Source organism: Microcaecilia unicolor, chromosome 2 (genome assembly GCF_901765095.1).
Source record: "Microcaecilia unicolor chromosome 2, aMicUni1.1, whole genome shotgun sequence".
In the NCBI taxonomy this organism is placed as follows: domain Eukaryota; kingdom Metazoa; phylum Chordata; class Amphibia; order Gymnophiona; family Siphonopidae; genus Microcaecilia; species Microcaecilia unicolor.
In genome coordinates, this window is record NC_044032.1 from 61,645,874 (window position 1) to 61,671,777 (window position 25,904).

The 25,904-nt window shown below is 43.6% G+C and overlaps 1 protein-coding gene across 4 annotated transcripts in view; it reads right to left on the bottom strand.

The window, feature by feature from the left end:
• The window catches only part of FECH (ferrochelatase), a 61,424-nt gene that overhangs the window by 12,083 nt on the left and 23,437 nt on the right, over positions 1–25,904 (bottom strand). For all 4 annotated transcript variants that reach the window (XM_030192981.1, XM_030192978.1, XM_030192980.1 and 1 more), the window contains exons 5-8: positions 20,704–20,838; positions 18,954–19,060; positions 17,923–18,021; positions 3,295–3,402 (exon numbers count right to left, since the gene is read on the bottom strand). In XM_030192981.1, the coding sequence (XP_030048841.1) occupies positions 3,295–3,402; positions 17,923–18,021; positions 18,954–19,060; positions 20,704–20,838 (449 nt within the window). The remainder of the gene's footprint in view (positions 1–3,294; positions 3,403–17,922; positions 18,022–18,953; positions 19,061–20,703; positions 20,839–25,904) is intronic.

Consider the following 25,904-nt stretch of genomic DNA (forward strand, 5'->3'; position numbering starts at 1 on the left):
AATAATTATGTGAATATGTGTGTATATCGCATTGTGGGTTGGTTTGGGGAAGATATGTGGGGGAAGAGAGATCAGGGTGTCATGAATTAACATATTCCTCCTTTAGGTTTAAACAAACGTTGAACTGTATGTTTTATTATCCATGTATCAGAAGGTAATATGGAATGTACCATAATTTATGGGCGGAGGTTTGAGCTCAAGTCTAACAATATTTAATGTGAGTAGTTCATGACTTATACATATGTATTATAGATATACGCATACATCGGTGAGTAAGATCTACTTGGGTGCAGCTGTATGTACATACACAAATATTAGGAGGTGGAACATCATATGTGCAATGATGGTTCCATTGTGACACCACCACATATTCCTCTTGGGGATATAATGGGTGTAAACGGTATGGTCTGAGCACATTTAAAACAATTTAAAACACTTTAGCATTTTTTTAAAGTGCATATATATATATATATATATATATATAAAAAGATAAATTATTCTGAACCCAAGTTTATTATAGTGAGATTAATGCTGCACTGCCATAAATGTGCTTGTGCGTTAGTTTGTACTAATGTTAATATACAATAATGGTATAAAAATATTAACAAGCTGCATCATATACATATCCATACAAAAGTAGCTCAAAATATTAAAATGGAGTAATGCAAAAACGTAACTTTAGCTCCCTAGTGCATCTAGTGCATATCCTTTATCCAGTTCTTTGGTCACTCAGTCAAGGAAATCAAGATTCATTTGGCAGGATTTTCCTTTGATAAAACCACGTTGCCTTAGATCCTGCAACTTGTTGGATTTGAGAAGTTAACTCTCTTTTCCTTCAGCAGTGACTCCATTATTTTTTCTACCACCGATGTGAGGCTTACTGGCCTGTAGTTTCCCATTTCTTCCCTGTTTCTGCTTTTGTTAAGAGGAACCACATCTGCTCATTTCCAATCCACAGAACCTCTCCCATCTCTAAAGATCTATTAAATAAATCCTAAAGAGGTCCCCATCAAGATTTCTCCGAGCTCCCTCAATATTCTGAGATGTAGCCCATCCAGGCCCATAGCTTTGTCTACTTTCAAATTTTCAGGGTTTTTTTAAATAAATGCTTTCTTCTGTGAACAGCGCAATATCCACTCCACTCCCAGATATACCTTCGCCAGCTGACCACGGTCTTTCTCCAGAATTTTCCTCCTTGCATACCAAAGAGAAATATTTGTTAAGCATGTTCACTTTATCCTCCTCACTTTCCACATCTTTTAGTCTTACAATTCCATTTCCAGCCTTTCTCCTTTCCCCGATATATCTGAAAAAGGTATATATCTATAGATAGATATATCCTTTCCTCTAGGGTGTACAAATTCAAGTCTTCAAGTCACTTGTCATACATCTTCTGGTGCAGATCCCATACCCATATATCCCATCATACACACACACCTCTCTTTACTTCTTAAGCCATCTTTTCTTCTGCCTGTGCTTTTGCTAACCGTATTTCCCTCTTCGCTTCTTTAAATTTAATCCAGTAATGTTTTCCGTGATCCTCGTCTTGTATTCTTCTGTATTTCTTGACTACCATCTCTTTTGCCCTTATTTTATCAGCCACTTGTTTGGAGAACCATATCAGCTTCCTGTTTCTATTGTTTTTATTTACTTTTCTTATATAAAGATCCACTGCCATATTTATAGCAGCTTTTAGCTTGGACCACTGCCCTTCCACTTCTCCTATGCCTGCCCATGCTATCAGTTCCTTCTTCAGGTACTCCCCCATTTTACCAAAATCAGCATGTCTGAAAACCAGTACTTTGAGTTTTCTGCAACTGCACTCCACTTTCGCTCTTATATCAAACCATATTGGGTGATGATCACTAATGCCTAGGTGGGCACCCACCTGGACATTGGAAACATTTCCTCCATTTGTGAGCACTAGATCCAGCATCAACCCTTCTTTCATGGGTTCCATCACCATTTGTCTAAGCAAAGCACTTATCCATGATTTTTCTGATTCTGCTGATGGGATGTTCCAATCAGGGGCGTATCTGCGTGGGGCCACAGGGGCCTGGGCCCCCGCAGATTTCGCCCTGGCCCCCCTCCCGCCGCCAACCCTCCCCCGCTGATGTTGTTTACCTTTGCTAGCGGGGGACCCCAACCCCCGCCAGCCGAGGTCCGCTTCCGCCTACTTTTAAAAATAATTCTTCAGCTGGCGGGGGACCCCAACCCCCGCCAGCCGCCGAGGTCTTCAAAGTTCTTGTTCGTCATCCTCCTCCGTCCGTGGCCATGCTGTACGCTGTTGATTCAGAGTCTGACGTCGCACCATCTCACTTTTTAACCATGCCAGCTGTCGTTTGGCCTGTCTTCCTCCTTTTTTAATACATGGAATATATTTGGCCTGGGCTTCCAGAATGGTATTTTTGAACAACATCCACGCCTGATGTAAATGTTTGACCTTTGCAACTGCTTCTCTAAGTTTTTTTTTGTAACTGTGCTTCTTATTTTATCATAGCCTCCTTTTTGAAAGTTAAATGTTAAAGTGTTGGATTTCTTGTGTGTACGTATTCCAGAGTTATACCAAATCTGATCATGTTATGATCACTGTTATCAAATGATCCCAGCAGCATTACGTCCTGCACCAGGATCATGTGTTCCATAATGACTAGGTCTAGAATTCTTCCTCTTCTTGTTGGCTCCTGAACCAGCTGCTCCATAAAGTGGTCCTTGATTTCATCAAGGAATTTTACCTTCCTAGCATGCACTGATATTGCATTTACCCAGTCAATATTGGGGTAATTGAAATCACCCATTATTATTATTATGTTCCCCAGTTTGTTAGTGTCCCTAATTTCTGATAACATTTCTACATCTCTCTGTTCATCCTGGCCAGGTGGACAGTAGTACTCTCCTATCTCTATCCTGCTCCTACCACTGTTCCTGAACTGAGCTGTATTGTAGACCTCCTTGAGCATCAGATATCAGAACTAACCAACTGATGCATCTGTGGGATGTGCATGTCAATAACATGCTCATCCTATATTCACATCACGTGAGGTGGCAGCTTGAGGACAAGAAACCTTCCTGCCTGTCTGGGAAATGCAACAGGTCAGTTTTACCTTATCCCTGAAAAGACTTAAATATATGACAGCAAATCCATGCTATTTGAACAACTACAGCAAATATGACGTAAATATAAACAGCCCTATTGGGCCAGACTGGATGACTTGCTAGTTTCCAAAGGACACTGTGAAGTGGGCCCCACCAGGAACATTTTAAGGTTCTCCCACACACCAAATCCTTTCATACTTTGGACTGCCACACGAGCCGGTATGGGTTGGAATAGCCAAGCTTCTCCATTACTTTTTGTACAGTAGCTCCCACTTCCTGTGGGTACGTGTCACCTCGATTCACTACCTGGCATTAAAAAAAAAAAAGAAAATTTATTTTAAAGGCTGACTCAAACACCTCTTTACTCACAACAGTTACTTAATGCAAAGCAGAGTAGCACAAGAAAACAACGAAATAGCATGTATGTTCGTATAACAGTTGAAAAGATTACAAAAGTTAGACTTCCCGAATAACGTGCAGCTGTACACATACAGAGGCAACAAGCACCACACAATTATCTATTTGATGAATAGAAGATTGTTGGATTTACTAAAATGTTCTACATAACAAGAACCACTGCATCTTGTTTTGCTGTATGTGTCACAGCCATCAAGGTAACAAAAAGAGAGTTAAGATCAGCATTCATTTTTAGTGTATTATTGTTAATTAATGCCCAATGCACTAAGCTAATGATATACTAATGCAGTAGGTGTTAAGCAATCCATGCTAAGAAAACTAGATTTTTAAAAAAGTGTGCTAAGCTTTGCATACCTTGTTACATTTGAACGTGCTTTAAAATGAAAAACAAAAATTTAAACTGTGCCTCACAAAGAAGAACCCACAAGTCAGGGAGCTCTTGACTCAAAACCCCTGTGCTAGAGTCCCTAATCCGAGACCCTCAGATGGGACTAAAATCCATAGTGGCCTAGTGGTACAGAAAGTCTCTCTCTCTCCACTTCCTTGTACCATTACGGGTAAGGAGTCACTTTATAAGATGGTGAAGCAAAGGCAGGATCAAGTGGGGATCATTCCTGCCCCCAAACTTGGTGGACCATTAGACCACCAGGAATTTCAGGCCCTGGTGTCACTAACTGGGGATCTTTTGCCCAGGGTCCTCAATTCAGGGAGACAACCCTTATAGCTGGTGTGAAAAGCCAAGTGGTGATGTAAAAAAATCCCGCATTTGCCTCCACTGGAAGTAACTCCAAATGCAGGTCTTTCTATACATTTGTCTAGAACATGTGCTAAACTTCAAGTGCATTATTTCTGTGCTAAAACTCATTAAGAGGATCTTTTACTAAGGAGCGCTAGCAATTTTAACGTGCGCTTATATTTAGTGCGTGCTAAAAACCCTAGCGCACCTTAGTAGAAAAGGCCATAAATATGGAATCAAAATTAGCTTGAAAAAAAAAAAGTGTCAAAACGCGAGTATAAACCCATGCTACAGTGCACTTTATTGCACAGACTTTAGTGTTACTGTGTCAAAACTCTCGTACAATCACCTCTGAACTCGTGCCAGCAGGGAAACACTCTAAATATAATACAGAGGCTGTATGTTTCAAGTTTTATTTTATACATTGCCCTTTAGATGAGTCATCTAGGCGGTTTACAGTATAAATAATAATGTATATATAAGTAGGACAGGAAAGCAAAGCGGGAATTACAATTCACATAGGGAGGGAAAAAGATGCACTCTGCTGTCACGCAGGTGGCTGCTCTACCCCAATGCCCGCCAACAAAAAAAACTACAGTAGAACGCATATTATCCGGACTATCCTCTACAGAGGGTGGCCCAGATAATCATAAATCCGGATATTTAGACATATCAAATTTTTCTAAAGAGAACGCAATCAGAGAATGGCATATTGAACATTAGTTTTATTTTCATTAATATGTTGGCAGAAAAAAGTACAAGCTAAAACAGCAAGGCTTTTTTTCTCTGCTGTGTCCCCGTAAGCTGAAAGAGCAAGGCCGTTTTCTCTGCCGCGTCCAGGCTGAAAGAGTTTTTATTCTACTGTGTATGAGTCAGAAAAGGGCCGGAAAAGGAAAGGGCAGGGCTTTTCTCTGCTGCGTCTCCAATCCCATTGACATCATTTCCTGCAGAAAACTGAGCGGACCATGAGGATTGGCTGGGAAGGTACATTACTACTGGGCAGATAATTGGACATCCGGATGATCGACGTTCTACTGTATTTGACAGCATAATCCAGTGAATGATTAAAACTGGGACATTTCAGCTGTGTGGTTATGAATCAAAACTCTCATTTTTTGAAGTCTTTTTAAGATTCCAGTGCTTAAGAATAACCAAGGATGTGCTCTCATTGACTTTTAGTATGTTCCAATGCTGATAACATTACTGCCGCATATTTGGAACCCATATTATGGCCACTGGAATACACAGAATTATATAGTGTTTTAAACATTTTTAAAGCATTTGGAGCTCCGTTTTGAATTTTTTTTTTTTTTTTTTTTACAATTCTAGGTGGGCACACACCAAATCTTTAAAAACTTGAGACGATACACATCAATACAATGTAAACAACCCACTTAAAATTCAAGCAGCAGTATTTTACATGTTTTTCATCAGCAAGTTTCACCAAGCACTCTCCTTCTATTTTTAGGAATGCATTTAAGATTTTTATGTACTTTGGTTGTTTTTATATTGATTCAAAGAACAAGTAACCTTGGACATTTAGAGCGCACGTATAAGTTATCAGAAGATCAAGCTAGGTTGGTTTTCAGACAGATTACTGAGGAACAGTGCAGTTGCTGTAAGTAATTCACTGTAAAATCCCTTCTTTTTTTGACTTTTGGGTTTCTTTGTTTTTAAATCTATACTTGAGTTGTAGCTTTGAAATATGCCAGTGATTTATGCTACCTCTAGAGGGAAGTGTGCCTTCTTAGCCCTCTCATGCACTTCTATAGTCACACTGGAAGGAGCAGAGCACTCTTGAGCTGATGATCAGAAGCAAACGCGGGCGCTAGAGACTATTAGCGCCATACTAGCACCCATGTTTGCTACCGCCCCATGATCAGAGCCTCCAAGCACGTAAAACAATGCTCTGACCCAAGTAGCATGCAAATGCATGCTAAAAACATATTCCTCCCCAATGATCAGCCGACAGCGCGCCAAACCCTACGCCAGCTCAGAGTTGGCGTTAGGGTTTGTGGAACATTGCGGACCTCCAGTCCCCCCCCCCCCCCCCAGACATAAGCCGGCTGGAGATCTGGCAGACATCCAGTTTCCCAACCCCCCCCCCCACCCCCGACATAAGCTGGCGACACACGAGCTGGAAGTCCGGCGGACCCCAGGATCTCTGACCTCACCCCCCCAACACAATTTCACCCCCGCCCCCCCCCAAAAAAAAAGTCCTGGTGGCCCAGTGGCTGCAATCTGAAGCACCCCCCCCAAAAAAGAAAAAACGGGTGGTCTAGCGGCCCGCCCCTGGTACCTTGACAGTGGAAGAGGAAGTGTAGTAGAACACTCCCTTCTCTTCCAGCTCCGCCCTGAAAATGGCGGCTTATATGGTGGTGAAGCCCCACCCGTGAATGCCAGGATGTATTGGGCAGGGCTATGGGCCGCCATTTTCATGGCAGTGCTGGTGAAGGAGTGTAATACTCCCTCCTCCACCATTAAGGTACCGGGGGTGGGCCACCAGACCACCAGGTTTTTTGGGGGGTGCTTGAGTTTGCAGACACTGGGCCACCAGGGCTTTTTTTTTTTTTGGGGGGGGGGGGTAAAATTGTGTTGGGGAAGTTATGGGGGTTGGAGGTCCACTGGACTTCCAGACCCCATGTTGCTGGCTTGGGGGTGGGGGTAGCACTAGACCACCAGGGCCTTGTAGCTGCAGGGGGGTCTGGGGGTACCACGGGCCTTCAGACCATGTTTGATAGGTCTGGGCTTTTGACAGTCTGAACCTGTCAAACAAGCGCAGGAAGATTTCACAATCCTCCCACACTTTACCCTATGATCAGAGATATAGCGCGCATAAATTTGCATGCTATTATCTCTGATAATAGGGATGGTAAAGCCCTGCACTGTTCTAGTGCTATTTTTAGAGCACTGTTTGGAACAGCGTGGGGATTTTGATCATCTGCCCATCTGTGCATGATATATTCCATCTAACATAGTAGATGGCAATAGATAATAACCTGCACAGTCCATCCAGTCTGCCCAGTAAGATAAACTCTTAGCACGTGTTGCAATATAACATATATATTCTTGATCTTCATCTGTCCTTGCCATTTTGTCAGGGGGCATAGACCATAGAAGTCTGAAGGAAAAGTCCATAGTCTACCTTAGGATTGATAGCATGGAATCTTGCTATTTGGGATTCTGCCAGGTATTTGCAGACCTGGATTGGCCACTGTTGGAAGCAGGATACTGGGCTAGATGGACCATTGGTCTGACCCAGTACAGCTATTCTTATGTTCTTAAGTCTGCCCGGCACTGGACATACTCCCCAATTACTGGAGTTGCTGTCAAAGCCCACTCCAGCCAATCTAGATGTGTCTAGCCATTATCAGGGCACAGCCATGTAAGTATGCCCAGCACTGGCCTTGTTTACCAATTACTGGAACAACAAAATAAGTTTTTTGTTTTGCTTCCATTCTCTTTCCATATAGGAATCCTTGTGTTTATCCCAGACATCTTTACATTTGTTTTACTGTTATTTTGTTTGGGTTTTTTTTTAACTCCCATCATCTCCCATGATGGGAAGGCATTCCAGGCATCAACTAACCTTTCCGTGAAAAAGTACTTTCTGACATTACTCCTAAGTTGAACCCTCTGAAATCACGATTCATGTCCTTAGTTTTACTGTTTCTCCTTCTCTGGAATAGATTTGTTTGCATTTTAAAACCTTTCATATATTTAAACAGCTGTATCATATCACCCCTATCCCTCCTTTCCTCTAGGGTATACATAATCAGGTCAAGTCTCTTCTCATACGTCTGTTGGTCCAAATCACATATCATTTTTTTGTTGCTTTTCTTTAAACTACTTCAAGTCTTTTTACATCCTTAGTGAGAAACAGCCTCCAAAACTGAACACAATACTCCAAGTGGGGCCTCATGAACGACTTGTATAGTGGCATGAACACCTCTTTTCTTCTGTTGGTTATACCTCTTTCAATACAGCCTAGCATCCTTCTGGCTATGGTCACCGCCTTGTCACACCGTTTCTCCTCCTTGAGATCCTCAAATAAGATCACCCAAGGTCCCTCTAGTATTACACACTACCTGAGATTGCAATTTGATGTATTTGTACACACTCTTTTATACTATCATATAGCATTTTTGATTTTATAACGATTTTATCATTTTCAGATACTTCTAAATGAACTACATTATGCAAGTCTACCCATTTTGAATGTTTGTTTTTCTACATGTTTATCTTATGGACTGGTTATACTTTTTAATCTTCATGGTTTTTATCATTATGATTTATTACTATTTAGTGTTCAAAATTTGCTTTTTCTAGTTAACAGTTATTGCTCCTGATGCAACTTTTATATAGTTGAAACATGGCCATGTTGGGCACAGAATCTTCTTTGGTGAGAAAGCCTTTCATGCTGTAAGTTGCCAGTATATTGGTGGTCTGCACTGTTTTTTGCAGATATAAACAATAGGACAGGAAAGCAAAGCAGGAACTACAACTCAGAGAGGGAAAACAGAGAAGAAAAAGAAGTACTCTGCTGTCACGCCTATAAGCCCAACATGCTGGAGACTGCTCCACCCTGATAAACTGTTTGACAGCATACTCCAGTGAATGATAATCACACCATTATCTTCCAAAAGAAGCATCAGAAACTTTTCTAGGCACAGCTCCCCAGAGTTTTATGCTCAGTTTACCACTCCCTTGTCCAGTAAGATTACAGCTGCACATCCGTGCTACATTGGTGCCATCTAGTGCTCAAAAATGCCCTCATTGCAGCAACATTTTCCAACAAAGCAGTCCAATTTAAACTCTGGGAAAAAGCCCAGCTTCAAAGACAGTATCACATCACTGAAATATGCCACTAGTTCCATAAGATATTCAGTCACCGTGATTGGCCTAACTGGATGCCTCAATCTTTCATCTTCTCTTCCTTACACCTGGGCAGCAAAGGCTGCCGGCACAGCACAACAGGAAACACCTCTACGAAGGAGCAGCACAAGCATATTTTGTTTTATTATGGTCCTCTTCTTTTAGCATTGTTTTTTTTTACTATTTTATTAACTTTTTTTTTTTACTTTTTCAGTTTGCATACCAGTTTTTATCATTGAACACTTTTAGTTTTCCTTTTTTTCGGTCTACACATTGTCCCTCTTTTAAAGAAATTTTATATTTATATTCATACCTCCTATTTGTATATATGTTCTCAGCAGTTGAGTTCATTACAATGTGTTTCAATGCACTTATTTTAACTCTCTTCAGCTTTCCTGTGTTTAACAAGAGTTTGTTGTACCAGCATTCCACATACCTTTCTTGCCCATAGAGGTATGTTCCTGTCAGGGCCGGTCTTAGCAATTGCGGGGCCCTGTGCAGACCAGTTCAGTGGGCCACCTCCACACCCACCCCCCCCCACCCTCTCTGCACCCGCCTACCACCGTAAGCCATAATTTATCAGTTTAAAGGAGATTTAGAGCTCTCGGAAGCCCGCCTCACCCCATACCTTGATATGCATCCACCACGTTTCATTACAGAGCAGCAGACAGCAGCAGCAATTTTCATATCCCATCAACTACAGAGCCCAGAGCCTCTTCACTGCTGCATCCCGCTCTTGCGGAAGCAGGAAGTGACATCAAAAGAGGTGGGACTCAGCAGCGAGGAGGCTCTGGGCTCGGCAGCTGACAGGAAATGAAAATCACTGCTGCTGCCTGATGCTCTCTACTGAAATGTGGATGCACATTAAAGTACAGAGCAGGGAGGTGTTCCAAGACAGAAGCACAGACATGCCAGAGATGTGGGGCCCCTAGGAGCGCAAGGCTATGTGCAACCGCCCCTGTTGACCCTGCCTAAGACCAGCCCTGGTTCCTGTTCTTTTACAGATGTTCCTCATGCTATTGCTTTAGTCCTCACAATGTATGCTGCTGTTTTTAACTTGGTACATATTTATTTGGACAAGATCCATGTTTTATCTTTTAGAGAACAGTCCACTGGTTATGTCCATCAACCAGCAGGTGGAAATAGAGAGTACCACTAATTTGTGCTATATCTGGTTCCATGCAGTTAGCTTCAGTCAGTATTCAATAGCCAAGCAGTGAAAGTGTGACTAAGGGAAATAGAAACAGGGAAGACCAAGCCGTAGCAGAGAAATTAAATGAATTCTTTGCTTTGGTCTTCACTGAGGAGGATTTGGGAGGGACACCAGTGCCAGAAAGCGTATTTGAAGCAGGCGAGTCGGAGAAACTAAACAAATTCTCTGTAAACTTGGAGGATGTAATGGGTCAGTTCTGCAAACTGAAGAGTAGTAAATCATTAGGACCTGATGGTATTTATCCCAGAGTATTAATAGAACTGAAAAATGAACTTGTAGAGCTACTGTTAGTAATATGCAATCTATCCCTAAAATCGAGTGTGGTACCGGAAGACTGGAGGGTAGTCAATGTTACGCCGATTTTTTTAAAAGGTTCCAGAGGAGATCTGGGAAATTATAGACCGGTGAGTCTGACGTCGGTACTGGGCAAAATGGTAGAGGCTATTATTAAGAATAAAATTACAGAGCACATACAAAAACATGGGCTGATGAGACAAAGTCAGCACGGATTTAGTGAAGAGAAGTCTTGACTCACCAATCTACTGCATTTTTTTGAGGGGGTGAACAAACATGTGGACAATGGGGAGCCGGTGGATATTGTGTATCTGGATTTTCAAAAGGCGTTTGACAAAGTGCCTCATGAAAGACTCCTGAGGAAACTGGAGAGTCATGGGATCGGAGGTAGGGTATTACTATGGATTAAGAACTGGTTGAACGTTAGGAAGCAAAGAGTAGGGTTGAATGAATGGTAGTATTCTCAGTGGAGAAGGGTAGTTAGTGGGGTCCTGCAGGGGTCTGTGCTGGGACCGCTGCATTTTAACATATTTATAAATGACCTAGAGATGGGAGTAACGAGTGAGGTAATTAAATTCGCAGATGACACAAAGTTATTCAGGGTCGTCAAGTCGCAGGAGGAGTGTGAAAGATTACAGGGGGACCTTGCAAGACTGGGGGATTGGGCATCCAAGTGGCAGATGAAGTTCACTGTTGACAAGTCTAAAGTGATGCATGTAGGTAAGAGGAACCCGAATTACAGCTATGTCATGCAAGGTTCCGCGTTAGGAGTCACAGACCTAGAAAGGGATCTAGGAGTCATCGTTGATAAGACGTTAAAAACTTCAACTCAGTGTGCAGCGGCAGCTAAGAAAGCGCACAGAATGTTGAGTATTATTAGGAAAGGGATGGAAAACAAACATGAGGATGTTATAATGCCGTTGTATCGCTCCATGGTGCGACCGCACCTCGAGTATTGTGTCCAATTCTGGTCGCCGCATCTCAAAAAAGATATAAAGGAATTAGAGAAGGTGAAGAAGGGCGACGAAATTATAAAGGGAATGGAACAACTTCCCTATGAGGAAAGGCTGAGAAGGTTAGGGCTCTTCAGCTTGGAGAAAAGGTGGCTGAGGGGTGATATGATAGAAGTCTACAAGATAATGAGCAGATTAGAGCGGACAGATGTGAAGCGTTTGTTTACACTTTCAAACAACAACAAAACCAGGGGACACAATATGAAGCTAGAATATGGTAGATTTAAAACAAATAGGAGAAAGTTTTTCTTTACTCAGCGTATAGTTAGACTCTGGAACTCGTTGCTGGAGAATGTAGTGACAGCAGCTGGCCTTACGGAATTTAAAGGGGGTTTGGACAGATTCCTGAGGGAAAAGTCCATTGAACATTATTAATTTTTTTTTTTGTTTGTTTTGCCCAGTTCTTGAAGCCTGGATTGGCCGCTGTCAGAGACAGGATGCTGGGCTTGATGGACCCTTGGTCTTTTCCCAGTATGGCGGTGCTTATGTACTTAGGTACTAACAGCTGCCTCCTTTACCAACTGAAGCAATCCATATAGGAAGAGAAAGTTCAAATTGTGCCTGGGAATAACAATCCAGAAATATGTACACAAACACAGCAAGATACTACATGGTGGATCCTGGACTTATCCTCTGGGACTAAAGGAAAGAAAATTATCAGGTAAGAACTAATTTTTCCTTCCATTACGTTACCAATGGATCAGTCCATATGAATGGGATGTAGAAAAGCAATCCTTAAATAGGGTGGTAACAAGACACCTCCTCGGATAGCACCTTATTGCCAAAGGCAGACTCTGCTTTCGCACCCAAATCAAAATGATAGAGTTAAAGTATGAGAAGCCCATGTGGCCGAGCGACAAATTTCTTCTAATGAAATCACATCAGATTCCGCAAAGAACGTAGCAAGAGAGTGCTTAGAATGGGCCTTAACATTCAATCAAGCAGCCTTCCCTGCAAGCAAATACACCTTGGAAATAGTGTCCTTAAGCCATCGCACTACCGTAGGTTTAGAAGCCTGCAGGCCTTTCCTAGGACCTGAGAACAGGAAAAAGAGACGGTCCAAAAAACACCACAAATCATTGGTAAACTTCAGATATCATATAAGAGACCATTTCACATCCAGAAGATGTAGGGAGATGTAGTACTCACCATAATCCTGTTTGCGTAAACTGCAAGATGTCGTCTGTAGCCCAGAAACCCTTCTAGCCAAGGAAACAGCTACTAGGAAAACAGATTACAATGTAAAGTCTTTGACAGTAGCCTGAGACAGAAGTTCAAAGGGCGCTCTCTGCAAAGCATTGAGCACCAAATTAAGATGCCATGGAGGGCAAGGCCTGCACAGAGGGAGACAGAGTTGCATCACCCCTTGAAGAAAACATACCATGTCAGGATGAGCCACAATTGAAATGCGTTGCACGTGCCCCCTATAACGAGCCAAGGTCACCACCTGAACTTTCAAAGAGATCAGGGCTAAACCCTGCTTTAAACTGCCTTGAAGAAAAGACAGGATGTCCAGCAATGAAGTCTGAAGGGGGGAAACACCTCGATGCTTCGCCCAACTCTCAAAGGTTCTCCACACCCTGGCATAGGCTATAGATGGGGATCTTTTCTGAGCCTGCAGCAAGGTGGCTACAACGTCCTCCATATATTTTTTCATTTGGAGCACAGCCTTTTCAAGCACCAGGCTGTAAATCCAAAGCGGGAGGGATTCTCCATGAGAACTGAACCCTGATGTAATAGGTCCCTTGGACAGGAAAGGCATAGGGGTGGGAGGGCTATATATAGATGCAGTAAATCCCCACACCACAGACACCTAGACCAGTCCGGTGCCACTGGAATCACCCAGCCCAGATGTACAGCTATGCATCTGATAGTCATCTATCTTTCATCGGCCATGACAGAAACACAGAGCAGCTCCACCATTGGCCAAGGCTGAACCAGAGCATCTACTCCTCAAGATCCAGCCTCCCTTCAGTGACTGAAAAAGGCGAGGGTCTGCGAATTGCCCCTGGTCACCTTAAGATCCAGAGTGGGAAGGCCCCAGGGGGAGGTGATAAGTTCGAACACCTGGCTGGACAGCTGCCACTCCCTTCGACTAAGAGCCATTCTGCTTAGGTAATTGGTATTCAGAGCTCCCACAATGTGAAAGGCGAAGAGGAGGGAGTGTTCCCCTCTGTCCAATGGAAAAACAAATGAGCTTCCTTGGCAAGAGGAGCATTCTTTGATCCTCCATCTGTTGAAATAGGAAACTGCTGGAGACCACTGCCCCTGCGCCGTGTACAAGGGCAGTTGCTCTCCCCAATCCAACAGGTTGGCATATGACGTTACAACATACCAAGGGACCATGTCAAGAGGAATGCCTGCCTGGAGATGCTGTGGAAGCACCTACCAGGCCATGTTCACCCTGGCTTGGTGAGACCATGGAATCCTCCAAAACGTGGGACCAGTGGCTCAGCAGAGACGCCTGAAAGGGATGTATGTGAAAAGGTGCCCAGGGGGGCAAACTCTAGAGTTGCCACTATCGAACTCAGGAACTGAACATAATCCCAACATAATCCCCTGGAACTTGAAAGAGACAAGAGATAGTGGATCTGGTGCCAGAGCTTCACTTGACAAGCAAGAGGAACACTCTTGCTTGGTGAGTTTTGAAGTGGACCCCCAGATATTCCAGAGTTTGAGTTGGAGTAAGGAGGTTCTTGTCGAAGATCACCACCCAACCCAGAGAGGTCTAGAGAGAGACCACACTCGAGATTGCCGCAATGCTCTCCTGTTTGGAAGTGGCCCTAATTGGCCAGCTGTCCAGAAAAGGATGAACATGAATCCTTTTCTTCCGTAGGAAGGCAGATACAACCACTATGACCTTGGAAAAGGTTCAGGGTGCAGTGGAGACCCCGAATGGAATGGCCTGGAATTGAAAGTGCATCTCCATTCACAAGTGCTGCAGCCTGAGTGAACTGTTGACTCCTCTGAGGTCCAACACCGGACTAAATGTCCCGGCCTTTCCTTGGGACCACAAAGTAGATGGAATATCACTTTCTTCAGGACCACAAAGTTGATGGAATACCACTCCTAAGGAAGACAGGCTGCACTGTCCCAAACACCAAGAGTGACTGCAGAGTGAACTGAACTGCCTGTCACTTGAACAGAGCCTTGTACAAGGATTCCAAGAACAGATCTGCAATAGGGTGGCACAATTCCAGTCTGTAACCATCTCTTATAATACAGTGGTGGAAATAAGTATTTGATCCCTTGCTGATTTTGTAAGTTTGCCCACTGACAAAGACATGAGCAGCCCATAATTGAAGGGTAGGTTATTGGTAACAGTGAGAGATAGCACATCACAAATTAAATCCGGAAAATCACATTGTGGAAAGTATATGAATTTATTTGCATTCTGCAGAGGGAAATAAGTATTTGATCCCCCACCAACCAGTAAGAGATCTGGCCCCTACAGACCAGGTAGATGCTCCAAATCAACTCGTTACCTGCATGACAGACAGCTGTCGGCAATGGTCACCTGTATGAAAGACACCTGTCCACAGACTCAGTGAATCAGTCAGACTCTAACCTCTACAAAATGGCCAAGAGCAAGGAGCTGTCTAAGGATGTCAGGGACAAGATCATACACCTGCACAAGGCTGGAATGGGCTACAAAACCATCAGTAAGACGCTGGGCGAGAAGGAGACAACTGTTGGTGCCATAGTAAGAAAATGGAAGAAGTACAAAATGACTGTCAATCGACAAAGATCTGGGGCTCCACGCAAAATCTCACCTCGTGGGGTATCCTTGATCATGAGGAAGGTTAGAAATCAGCCTACAACTACAAGGGGGGAACTTGTCAATGATCTCAAGGCAGCTGGGACCACTGTCACCACGAAAACCATTGGTAACACATTACGACATAACGGATTGCAATCCTGCAGTGCCCGCAAGGTCCCCCTGCTCCGGAAGGCACATGTGACGGCCCGTCTGAAGTTTGCCAGTGAACACCTGGATGATGCCGAGAGTGATTGGGAGAAGGTGCTGTGGTCAGATGAGACAAAAATTGAGCTCTTTGGCATGAACTCAACTCGCCGTGGTTGGAGGAAGAGAAATGCTGCCTATGACCCAAAGAACACCGTCCCCACTGTCAAGCATGGAGGTGGAAATGTTATGTTTTGGGGGTGTTTCTCTGCTAAGGGCACAGGACTACTTCACCGCATCAATGGGAGAATGGATGGGGCCATGTACCGTACAATTCTGAGTGACAACCTCCTTCCCTCCGCCAGGGCCTTAAAAATGGGTCGTGGCTGGGTCTTCCAGCACGACAATGACCCAAAACATACAGCCAAGGTAACAAAGGAGTGGCTCAGGAAGAAGCACATTAGGGTCATGGAGTGGCCTAGCCAGTCACCAGACCTTAATCCCATTGAAAACTTATGGAGGGAGCTGAAGCTGCGAGTTGCCAAGCAACAGCCCAGAACTCTTAATGATTTAGAGATGATCTGCAAAGAGGAGTGGACCAAAATTCCTCCTGACATGTGTGCAAACCTCATCATCAACTACAGAAGACGTCTGACCGCTGTGCTTGCCAACAAGGGTTTTGCCACCAAGTATTAGGTCTTGTTTGCCAGAGGGATTAAATACTTATTTCCCTATTTCCCTCTGCAGAATGCAAATAAATTCATATACTTTCCGGATTGATTTTCCGGATTTAATTTGTGATGTGCTATCTCTCACTGTTACCAATAACCTACCCTTCAATTATGGGCTGCTCATGTCTTTGTCAGTGGGCAAACTTACAAAATCAGCAAGGGATCAAATACTTATTTCCACCACTGTATTCAAAACCCCCAGATCCTTAACTAGCTTCTCCAGATCCTCTCCAAAAAGTAACTTCCCTCTGTAAGGAAGTCGCACCAAGCAACTGCTGGTTGATGGACCTAACCCATTCATATGGACTGATCCTTTGGTGATGAAATGGAAAAGGGGATTTACAGGGGTACTGTAGGGGAAAACCGAGGGCAGGATAACAGGATGAAGATAAAGAGGGAAATAAAGTGAAAGGATGCCAGAGGAAGAAATGCAGAAATGACAGACAATGAAATACAAATATGGAAGAAATAAGAAGGGAAAGAAGAGGAGGAAAAGAACATAGTTAAGAGATGATAATGGTACAAGAAAGTTTAATTCCAATTTATTTAATTTTGTAGCTTATGAATTGTCCATTTACTGTTGGTTCTTTTGAAAATTAGTAAAGAAATTTCAACATAATTTTGCAGCTTATGTAAGTTTTATAATTATCACATAAGAACAACCATACTGGGTCAGACCATTGTTCATCTAGCTCAGTATCCTGCTTCCAACAATGGCCAATTCAGGTCACAAAACCCAACTAGAGGCAACATTCTATTCTACCAATCCCAATACAGTGATGTGGAGAAGTTTTTTCCCCTCTGATTTCCCCTATTATTGCATATATGTTACACTGCATGGTTTCCGATCTTTAAACAAAATGTAATATTAGAAAATGTGAACATGTAAACACATAACAGGTTATTTTCTTAAATAAATGGAATAATAATGAATACAGTTAACCAACATCTATATCATCTATGTGCAAAAGTAACTGTTCCTTAAATTTAATAACAGGTTGTATCACCTGTAGCAGCAAATAACTGCAAGTAAATACTTCCTATAATTTCAAATCTTTCATTTCACAGTTGAGGAATCTTAGCCCACTCTTCTTTGCAGAACTGCTTACACTCATTGGTTTTCATGCAAGAATTTCTCATTTCAGGCCCTGCCACATAACCTCTATTGGGTTTAAATCATGAATCTGACTAGGCCAATCTAAACTTTAATTTTGTTTCTCAACCATTCAGATGTAGACCTGCTTTATATTTTGGATCACTGTCTTGCTGAATAACCCAATTACACTTTAGCTCACAGTCAGATAACCAGACATTGTTCTTAAGAATTTTCTGGTACTGTGCAAATTTCATTGTTCAATCAAGAATGTCAAGCTTTCTAGGTCCTGAGGCAGCAAAGCATCCCCACATCACCACCATTTTAGCTACAACTGTAGAGTTTTTGTGAGTCTATTTTATAAATACACATAAGCACCTATGTGTCTCTATGAAATAGCCTCAAAATAATGGCCTCCCTACCTAGGAAACCTGTTTTAATTACCCTCAAAAATCAACTCCTAGCTCCCTTGGGTGAACACGAGTTGCTCTCTCACCCTTTGCTTGGTTTGGTGTCACACCATGAAGATCCAAAGACTTCAATAACTTACAGACATGGGTAATGAGTGAGCTGAGAAAAGGATGACCACTTCTGCTCGCTTCTCCTCTGGAAACTTGGCCAGTTCCTTTTGGATGTGCTCTGTGAAACACTAAAAGAACAGAGAAAGGAAATGCAGGAAACAAATGCATATCTTATCATACACTGCAGACAGCAGGAGACTTCAGGATGTACTGACTTCTCCAATCTCACTGTTTCTAGGTCCCAGACAACACTACATAGTGTTTTCAGAACTTGATGCATACCTATCACCGTTAATAGTGCTCAGATTAAAACCACACCATACCTGATTCACTTCATAATTCAAACTCATCGCAAACACACATGGGCATCACAAGGAAAACGCCAGCATTTTGCTACAACTGAAAATGTAAGTGCAAATCTATAAAAGTGCCATTTGTACATACAAAATCAACATCAGGACACCTAAAAGCTAGGAATTTGCTCAGCGATATTCAATAACATCAAAACAAGAGAGCACAAGTGCAGCATGTCACACACATGTACATGCCCTGAAAGAATGTGTGTTTGGGGTAGAAAGTAGGTGAGTGCAGGGCGATAAGAGGACGTATTCTAGAAATATCAGGCATGTGCATGGCGCATAAAAGATGTACCCAAATGTATAACTCCTATAGATAGAGACTAAATGGCGGGAAAGACGTCTACTTTGACCTGGAACATTGGTTGGTGAATTGTACTACTGGCTGGCATTTCAGTGCATGGGCCTTGCTTGCAGGAGAAAAAAAAGGCAGAGAAGAAGGGACTTTCTATAGTCATATCCTACCTTTACGCCAACGACATCTTTCTGGTCTACCCACAGGATCCAGACAAAGTTCAATGTTAGGTTTTATTTGTTAACCCGCTTAGGGTTCATTCTACCACGAACAAAGATGTATGTTGTGCATGTGTTGGAAATACAATTTTGGGAATTGTCCTTACACATTTCCCAGAGCCCTCTACAACATTAGAAATGCAAAAAAAAAAAAAAAAGCCACTCTTCCACTACCGGCAGAGCTTGCTTACCTGAACAAGTATAGGATGGGTGGGCCACCTGTCTATAGTGCTCCATTTCATTGCTGGCTTCTTCCCTTTCGTGTGATAATATCGATAGATGGCATTCAAACTGCTTCCTGAAAAGAGAGAAGCAGAAAATCAGCCACAAAAGTCAACTGACATGCAAAAATAAATTGTGACAATTTAGAAAGGAGTGGAGCAGTCTGCAATACACTAGAAGTTCTTTCTCTAGAAAATGATTCTCTGTGCCTCTTCCTTCATGGTTATGATGCAGCAAGGAAATCAGACATGCTCCTGACAACACCAAAACAAAAACATCTTTAAAAGCTTTATAAAAAAAACAGAAGCAAAACTGCTCAGGTATTTATTAAGGCAGCACATTAATCACGATTAATAAAATGAATCTACCCTGTAGCTTACCTTCCCAGAAGTTGCCATTATGTTCTTCTTCCCTTCCTAGTTCCTTCCTTCCTTCCTTTCCACTCAGTGTGTCAGCATTACAGTTTGGGTGTTCCTGAATGACATTTTGCACAGGGAGCCAATGAGGAGTGTGGCAGCATGCTGAATATTGGCACATGCTCCCCATGGCTTCTGATCACTGCTGTTTCTGCCTGCTTTCTGGACACCACTGCTCCTGCTGCCCCGCTCAGCTTATGGATGCCACTGCTCCTGCTACTTTCCCCGGACACACGCTCCCACCTGCCAGACATTACCAGTAAGTCCCTCCTCCACCCAATCTGACGAGCTCTGTCTTCTTCCACGGATCCCCCCTCCCTCTGTCAAGGTCTATCTTCTTCCCTGTGTCTCCCCACTCTCCCTCCCTCAGGTGAGGTCCGTCTTCATCCCCGGGTCCCCTCTCCCATGAGGTCCGAGTCTCTTCAACCTACCCACACAGCTCCCTGCCTGCATGCTTGATCTGTAAATCAGATCTGGCATGCAGGCAATCTGGGGGGGGGGGGGGCAGGAGGGGAGACAGACACAGGCAGTCAGTGACTGAATCTGTCCCCCCCCCCCCCCCAAGTCTGCCTGCCTGCTTGTTTGCCTGCCTGATCTGGCTCACAGATCAGGCATGTAGCACAGAGTCTGGGGGAACCCTGCTTCTGCCTAGCTTGTGTGTACATCCTGAACCTTGCTTCTGCTCAGCTTGTGTGTATATCCTGAACCCTACTTGTGTATATATCTTGAACCCTGCTTCTGCCTAGCTTGTATGTATGCCCTTGTCTGCCTAGCCTGTCTGTGAATCCTGATCCACTCCAGCTCCATTCTGTAAGTACTGCAGGCCGCCCACACTCAGGGGCTCAACCCCTGGGGAACGGCGGTCAGCACGGGTGAAACCCGACTACTGCAGCAGTGCACACTACTATTTAACATTGCAGAAATGTGCATTCCATTGGTTCACTGAATAAGGAGTAAAAGGCTTTTTAGCATACATCTAAACTAAGCATATCATTGAACACTACTAACTACATATGTATAGTGACACTGAATATATTTTTTAAATAGCAGACATGTTTAAATAAATACGCTGACTGCTAATGCAGAAAATCCAGTCTAGACTGTTCTCATCTTTTACATAATATTTATTCCAATATTTAGAACATTAATATTAATTTTTCCTCTGTATAGAACAGTACAATGTATATTAAGAAGTATCTACATCAGACTCAGAGTGATAAGAGATTTTTCTGAGCCTAGTTAAGGTGTATATGCCATGAAGGGGGAACTTCAGCAGGCCAAACTAACCATGTTGCATGCTCACCTGTAGTAGAACAGCTGAACTGCGGATACTGTGTGAAAGCAACAGCCCTTTCTATTCCATCTTTCTCCATTTCTTCAATGGCTTCCTCTGTCAGTGGGTGGACATATCGAAATCCAATGTAATACTTGTGGGGTGCTGTTAGCAGAAAGAGAATATCAGATGACATTTCAATGCCTTCTAGTCCCTTAAATGTCTTGACCTGGAACGGAGGAGTAGCCTAGTGGTTAGTGCAGCGGACTTTGATCCTGGGGAACTGGGATAGATTCCCACTGCAGCTCCTTGTGACTCTGGGCAAGTCACAACCCTCCATTGCCCCAGGAAATCACTTTAAACGTAGTTGTAAAAACCACAGACAGTATATCAAGTCCCAATTCCTTTCCCTTCTCTCTGAGCACCTCGTTCTAATTTGGCAATCAGACATTGATCATCAGGGTAGCTCCAGCCCTGTTTAGAATATGTTTGGTTTCTAAAACATGCACTCTGAATTCCCATGATACATCTGCATGCAAATATTCTGTTCTAATATTCATAGATGGTTTATCCAGGGAAAAACATACATATATAGCAGAATTTAAAAAGGTTCAAAGAAGAGAGGAGTCATAATTTACACACCTATTTTATAAAATACTTGCTAACATTTACACCTGCTTGTAGGCAGCTGTAAGCATCAGCATCCACAATTAAGCACTTTCCGCAGCATTTATGCTAGCATTTTATAAAGATAAATAGGTACCTATGTGTCTTTAGCAAATAAACATCTTCTCCACCTCCAAACCTAGGTATTCTGTTATAAAACTACTTTAAGTAAAGCATAGTAACATAGTAGATGACTACTACTACTACTACTATTTAGCATTTCTATAGCGCTACAAAGCATGCGCAGCGCTGCACAAACATAGAAGAAAGACAGTCCCTGCTCAAAGAGCTTACAATCTAATAGGCAGAGAAAGACCTGCACGGTCCATCCAGTCTGCCCAACAAGATAAACTCATATGTGCTACTTTATGTGTATACCTGACCTTGATTTGCATCTGCCATTTTCAGGACACAGACCGTAGAAGTCTGCCCAGCACTAGCCCCGCCTCCCAACCACCAGCCCCGCCTCCCACCACCGGCTCTGCCACCCTATCTCCACTAAGCTTCTGAGGATCCATTTCTTCTGAGCAGGATTCCTTTATGTTTATCCCACGCATGTTTGAACTCCGTTACCTTTTTCATTTCCACCACCTCCCACGGGAGGGCATTCCAAGCATCCACCACTCTCTCCGTGAAAAAAATACTTCCTGACATTTTTCTTGAGTCTGCCCCCCTTCAATCTCATTTCATGTCCTCTAGTTCTACCGCCTTCCCAACTACGGAAAAGTTTCATTTGCGGATTAGTACCTTTCAATATTTGAACGTCTGTATCATATCACCCCTGTTTCTCCTTTCCTCCAGGGTATACATGTTCAGGTCAGCAAGCCTCTCCTCATACGTCTTGTAACGTAAATCCCATACCATTTTTTGTAGCTTTTCTTTGCACCGCTTCAATTCTTTTTACATCCTTAGCAAGATACGGCCTCCAAAACTGAACACAAAACTGAGCAGTGGAGGAGTGGCCTAGTGGTTAGGGTGGTGGACTTTGGTCCTGGGGAACTGAGGAACCGAGTTCAATTCCTGGCACAGGCAGCTCCTTGTGACTCTGGGCAAGTCACTTAACCCTCCATTGCCTGCCGCATTGAGCCTGCCATGAGTGGGAAAGCGCGGGGTACAAATGTAACAAAAAAAAACCCCACACAATACTCCAGGTGGGGCCTCACCAACGACTTATACAAGGGCATCAACACCACCTTTCTTCTGCTGAATGACAATTTTGTGAACCGGGGCCGCTCAGAGGGGAGGAGCGGGGAGGGGGGAGGTCAAAATTCCCTGGGCCCAGGGTCTCTCTCTCTCCTGCTCCTGACAGGACCCGGGTGATCACGTCCCGACAGGAGCAGGAGAAAGAAAACTCCGGCACCGGGCCCCCCTTGGAGGCTGGGGTGGACCCGGAGGAGCAGACACTACAGGTCTTCCTCAACACTGCTGTTCACTCTGCCCATTGCTTACCAAGCGGCTGCTCTTCCTCTCAGGCCGCACATGCTCAGTTTTGAAACCGAGCATGCGCTGAGAGAAAAAGCAGCCGCAGGGGCAGGTAATAGGCAAAGTGAAGAGCAGTGCTGGAGGAAGACCTCTTCTGCTGGTGGGGCCTCGTGATCCCCACCAACAAAGGTATTTATGTTGTGGTTGTGGTGGCAGCGATCCGGGGGGGGGGGGGCGACACTGCCTGGGGCCCAGCTCAGTCTCACGGCAGCCCTGTTGTGTACAACCCAGCACACTCATGGAAGACTAGGGCAAAGATCCTATTTTGCATGCCAGGAGTGAGGAGTACAGATGTCAAGTCTCAGTAAATCTGGTATCATGCAAAAACAAATACAGAGCAGAATGGATCGAGCATACTAGATTTTTTTCATATCCAGTGTCAGACATTATAAATAAGACCGTGTTCCAGCTCAGAATGGGGTGTAGTCAGTTCTTTCAGAATTAAGAAGGTTCACTATTCTGAGAATGGAAAAATGCTCTTCCCTGCCTATCCATGTCGCTTCCAGCTTATCGCTTTCTCCCTTAGGCATTCCTGGTCAGGTTTTATCAGACAAATCTAATTTCTTGGACTGGGTGACCAAAGAATTAGATTGAGGGAGCATGACTGATGTGGAGTACTTGGATTTCAGCAACAGCTTTGACATGGTTCCACACAGGTGACTTATAAATATACTGAACACCTTCAGTATGGGCTTTAAAGCGACACATTGGCTGAGCAGGAGGCAATAAAGAGTAGTGGTAAGGCTTAATTTTGGGGTGCAATGGCCTGGAACACAGATCCACCACTTCTTTTCAGACTCCAGAGCAGCAGAAGTGTTTGCTCCAGTACCTCCCTTTCAGGAAGCCTGCAGGGAGCAGGAAGAGATGGACTGAGCAGAGAACAGTCACTTGAATCCCTAATTCAGCCCCTCTTTTCCTGTTGCTGCCAACCCTGGCCGTCTTGCCCCTCCCCCGGCTCCGCAGTTCCATTTCCTTTTCTGCCTACAAATTAAGCCCTGGCTAGTGGTAAATGGAATTTACTCGGAGGATAAGGGTGTTACCAATGGTGTGCTGCAAGGATCGGTCTTTGGTCCAGTTCTTTTTAACATTTTTTGTACACAATATTGTGGAACGATTACAACATTGGAGGAGTAGCTAGTAGCCTAGTGGTTAGTGCAGTGGCCTTTGATCCTGGGGAACTGAGTTCGATTCCCACTGCAGCTCCTTGTGACTCTGGGCAAGTCACTTAACCCTCCATTGCCCCTGGTACAAAATAAGTACCTGAATATAAGTAAACCGCTTTGAATGTAGTTGCAAAAACCTCAGAAAGGCGGTATATCAAGTCCCATTTCCCTTTCCCAACGTCCCCTCCCCAAAATCGATCTGGACTTATGTTCTCTTCTTCTCTATCCTTAAATCTCCCATTAGGTTTACTCATCCACCACTGCCAAGCTACAACTGAATTTACAACAGGAAAATATGTACAATAGAAGGGGCCCTGGAACATGACAAAGACAGTAAGTTTGAGCTTCAAGAGAACCTTAAGGTGCTCATGGAGTTAAAGCTAAATGCTGATCCTTGAAGACTTCTTGTACAATGTGTGTGGAAGGTAAATGTTTTCAGCCAGACCCTACCTTATGGGCACATTTGATGGCAGTCAAAAGCAATACTGGAAACAAATGAAAACACTGGAGGTGAGCTGCACACTGCATGCGAAGTCACTGTTGTGTTTTGGGGTTTTTTGTATGTAAGAGGGTGGCTGGGCATTATGGATATCTGATGAAGAGAGGATCTGGAGAGGAATAAGGAAAGAAAATCTTCAGGGAACATAGAACAGAAACAATGGAGTATCCCAAAACAGAGAGGACCTAAGGTTCAGAAGTGTATACGCAACAATGAACCACACAAAGATTAGAGAGTTGCAGATATATCAAGATCTGTTTGGATTCTAGGACATGCCCTAAAGAACATATTCCAACATTCATACACAGATTATCCAGAAAAAAAAATGCACAGCTACAGAAAAATCTTTTTATCCTTAATCACTCAAAAACTATTGCATCCTGGACTATGTGACATTTACACTCTCCATCGATTCCTCTCCTACATAATGTCCCTATTACCTTGGTATCTCAATTTAGATACCTAGGAGGAGTAATTATGATTATTGTCTTTTGAACCGCAGATTGTTACAATAATAACGACATGTTTCTACGCACTATGTCGGTTTTGTATACTTCAGATAACCCTCTTGCTTGGAGTGGAGGAGTGGCCTAGTGGTTAGAGAGTTGGACTTTGGACCTGGGGAACTGAGGAACTGAGTTCGATTCCCACTTCAGGCACAGGCAGCTCCTTGTGACTCTGGGCAAGTCACTTAACCCTTCATTGCCCCATGTAAGCCGCATTGAGCCTGCCATGAGTGGGAAAGCGTGGGGTACAAATGTAACAAAAAAAAATAAAAATAAAATAAATTAGTAACTACACAACTATACTATAACATGGATTACTCAGGTATCAGTCAAGCCGTTCTATGCCATCTTCAAACAATCCAGAATACCACTGTTAGGGTTTTTAGTCATGTGCAAAGATTTGACTATTGGGCTCATTTTCAAAAGAGAAGGACGGCCATCTTTCAGATAAAACGGAAGATGGACATCCTTCTCCCAGAGACGTCCAAATCGGTATAATCGAAACCCGATTTTGGACATCTCCAACTTCAGTCTATCGCAAGGATGTCCATATTTCAAGGGGGCGTGTCAGAGGCGTAGCGAAGGCGGGACTTGGGCATGCCTAACACTTGGACGTCTTTGACCCATAATCAAAAAAAACAAGGACGTCCCTGACGAACACTTTTTCACCCAGATGTATTTTTCTTACAAATAAGGCACAAAAAGGTGCCCGAAATGACCAGATGACCACCAGAGAGAATCGAGATGACCTCCCGTTACTCCCCCAGTGGTCACTAGCCCCCTCCCACCCTACATCTTTAAAAATATGTCATGCCAGCCTCAGATGTCATCCTCAGGTCCATCACAGCGCATGCAGGTCCCAGGAGCAGTTTGTGGGTACTCCAGTGCACTTCAGACAGGCGGACCCATACCCCC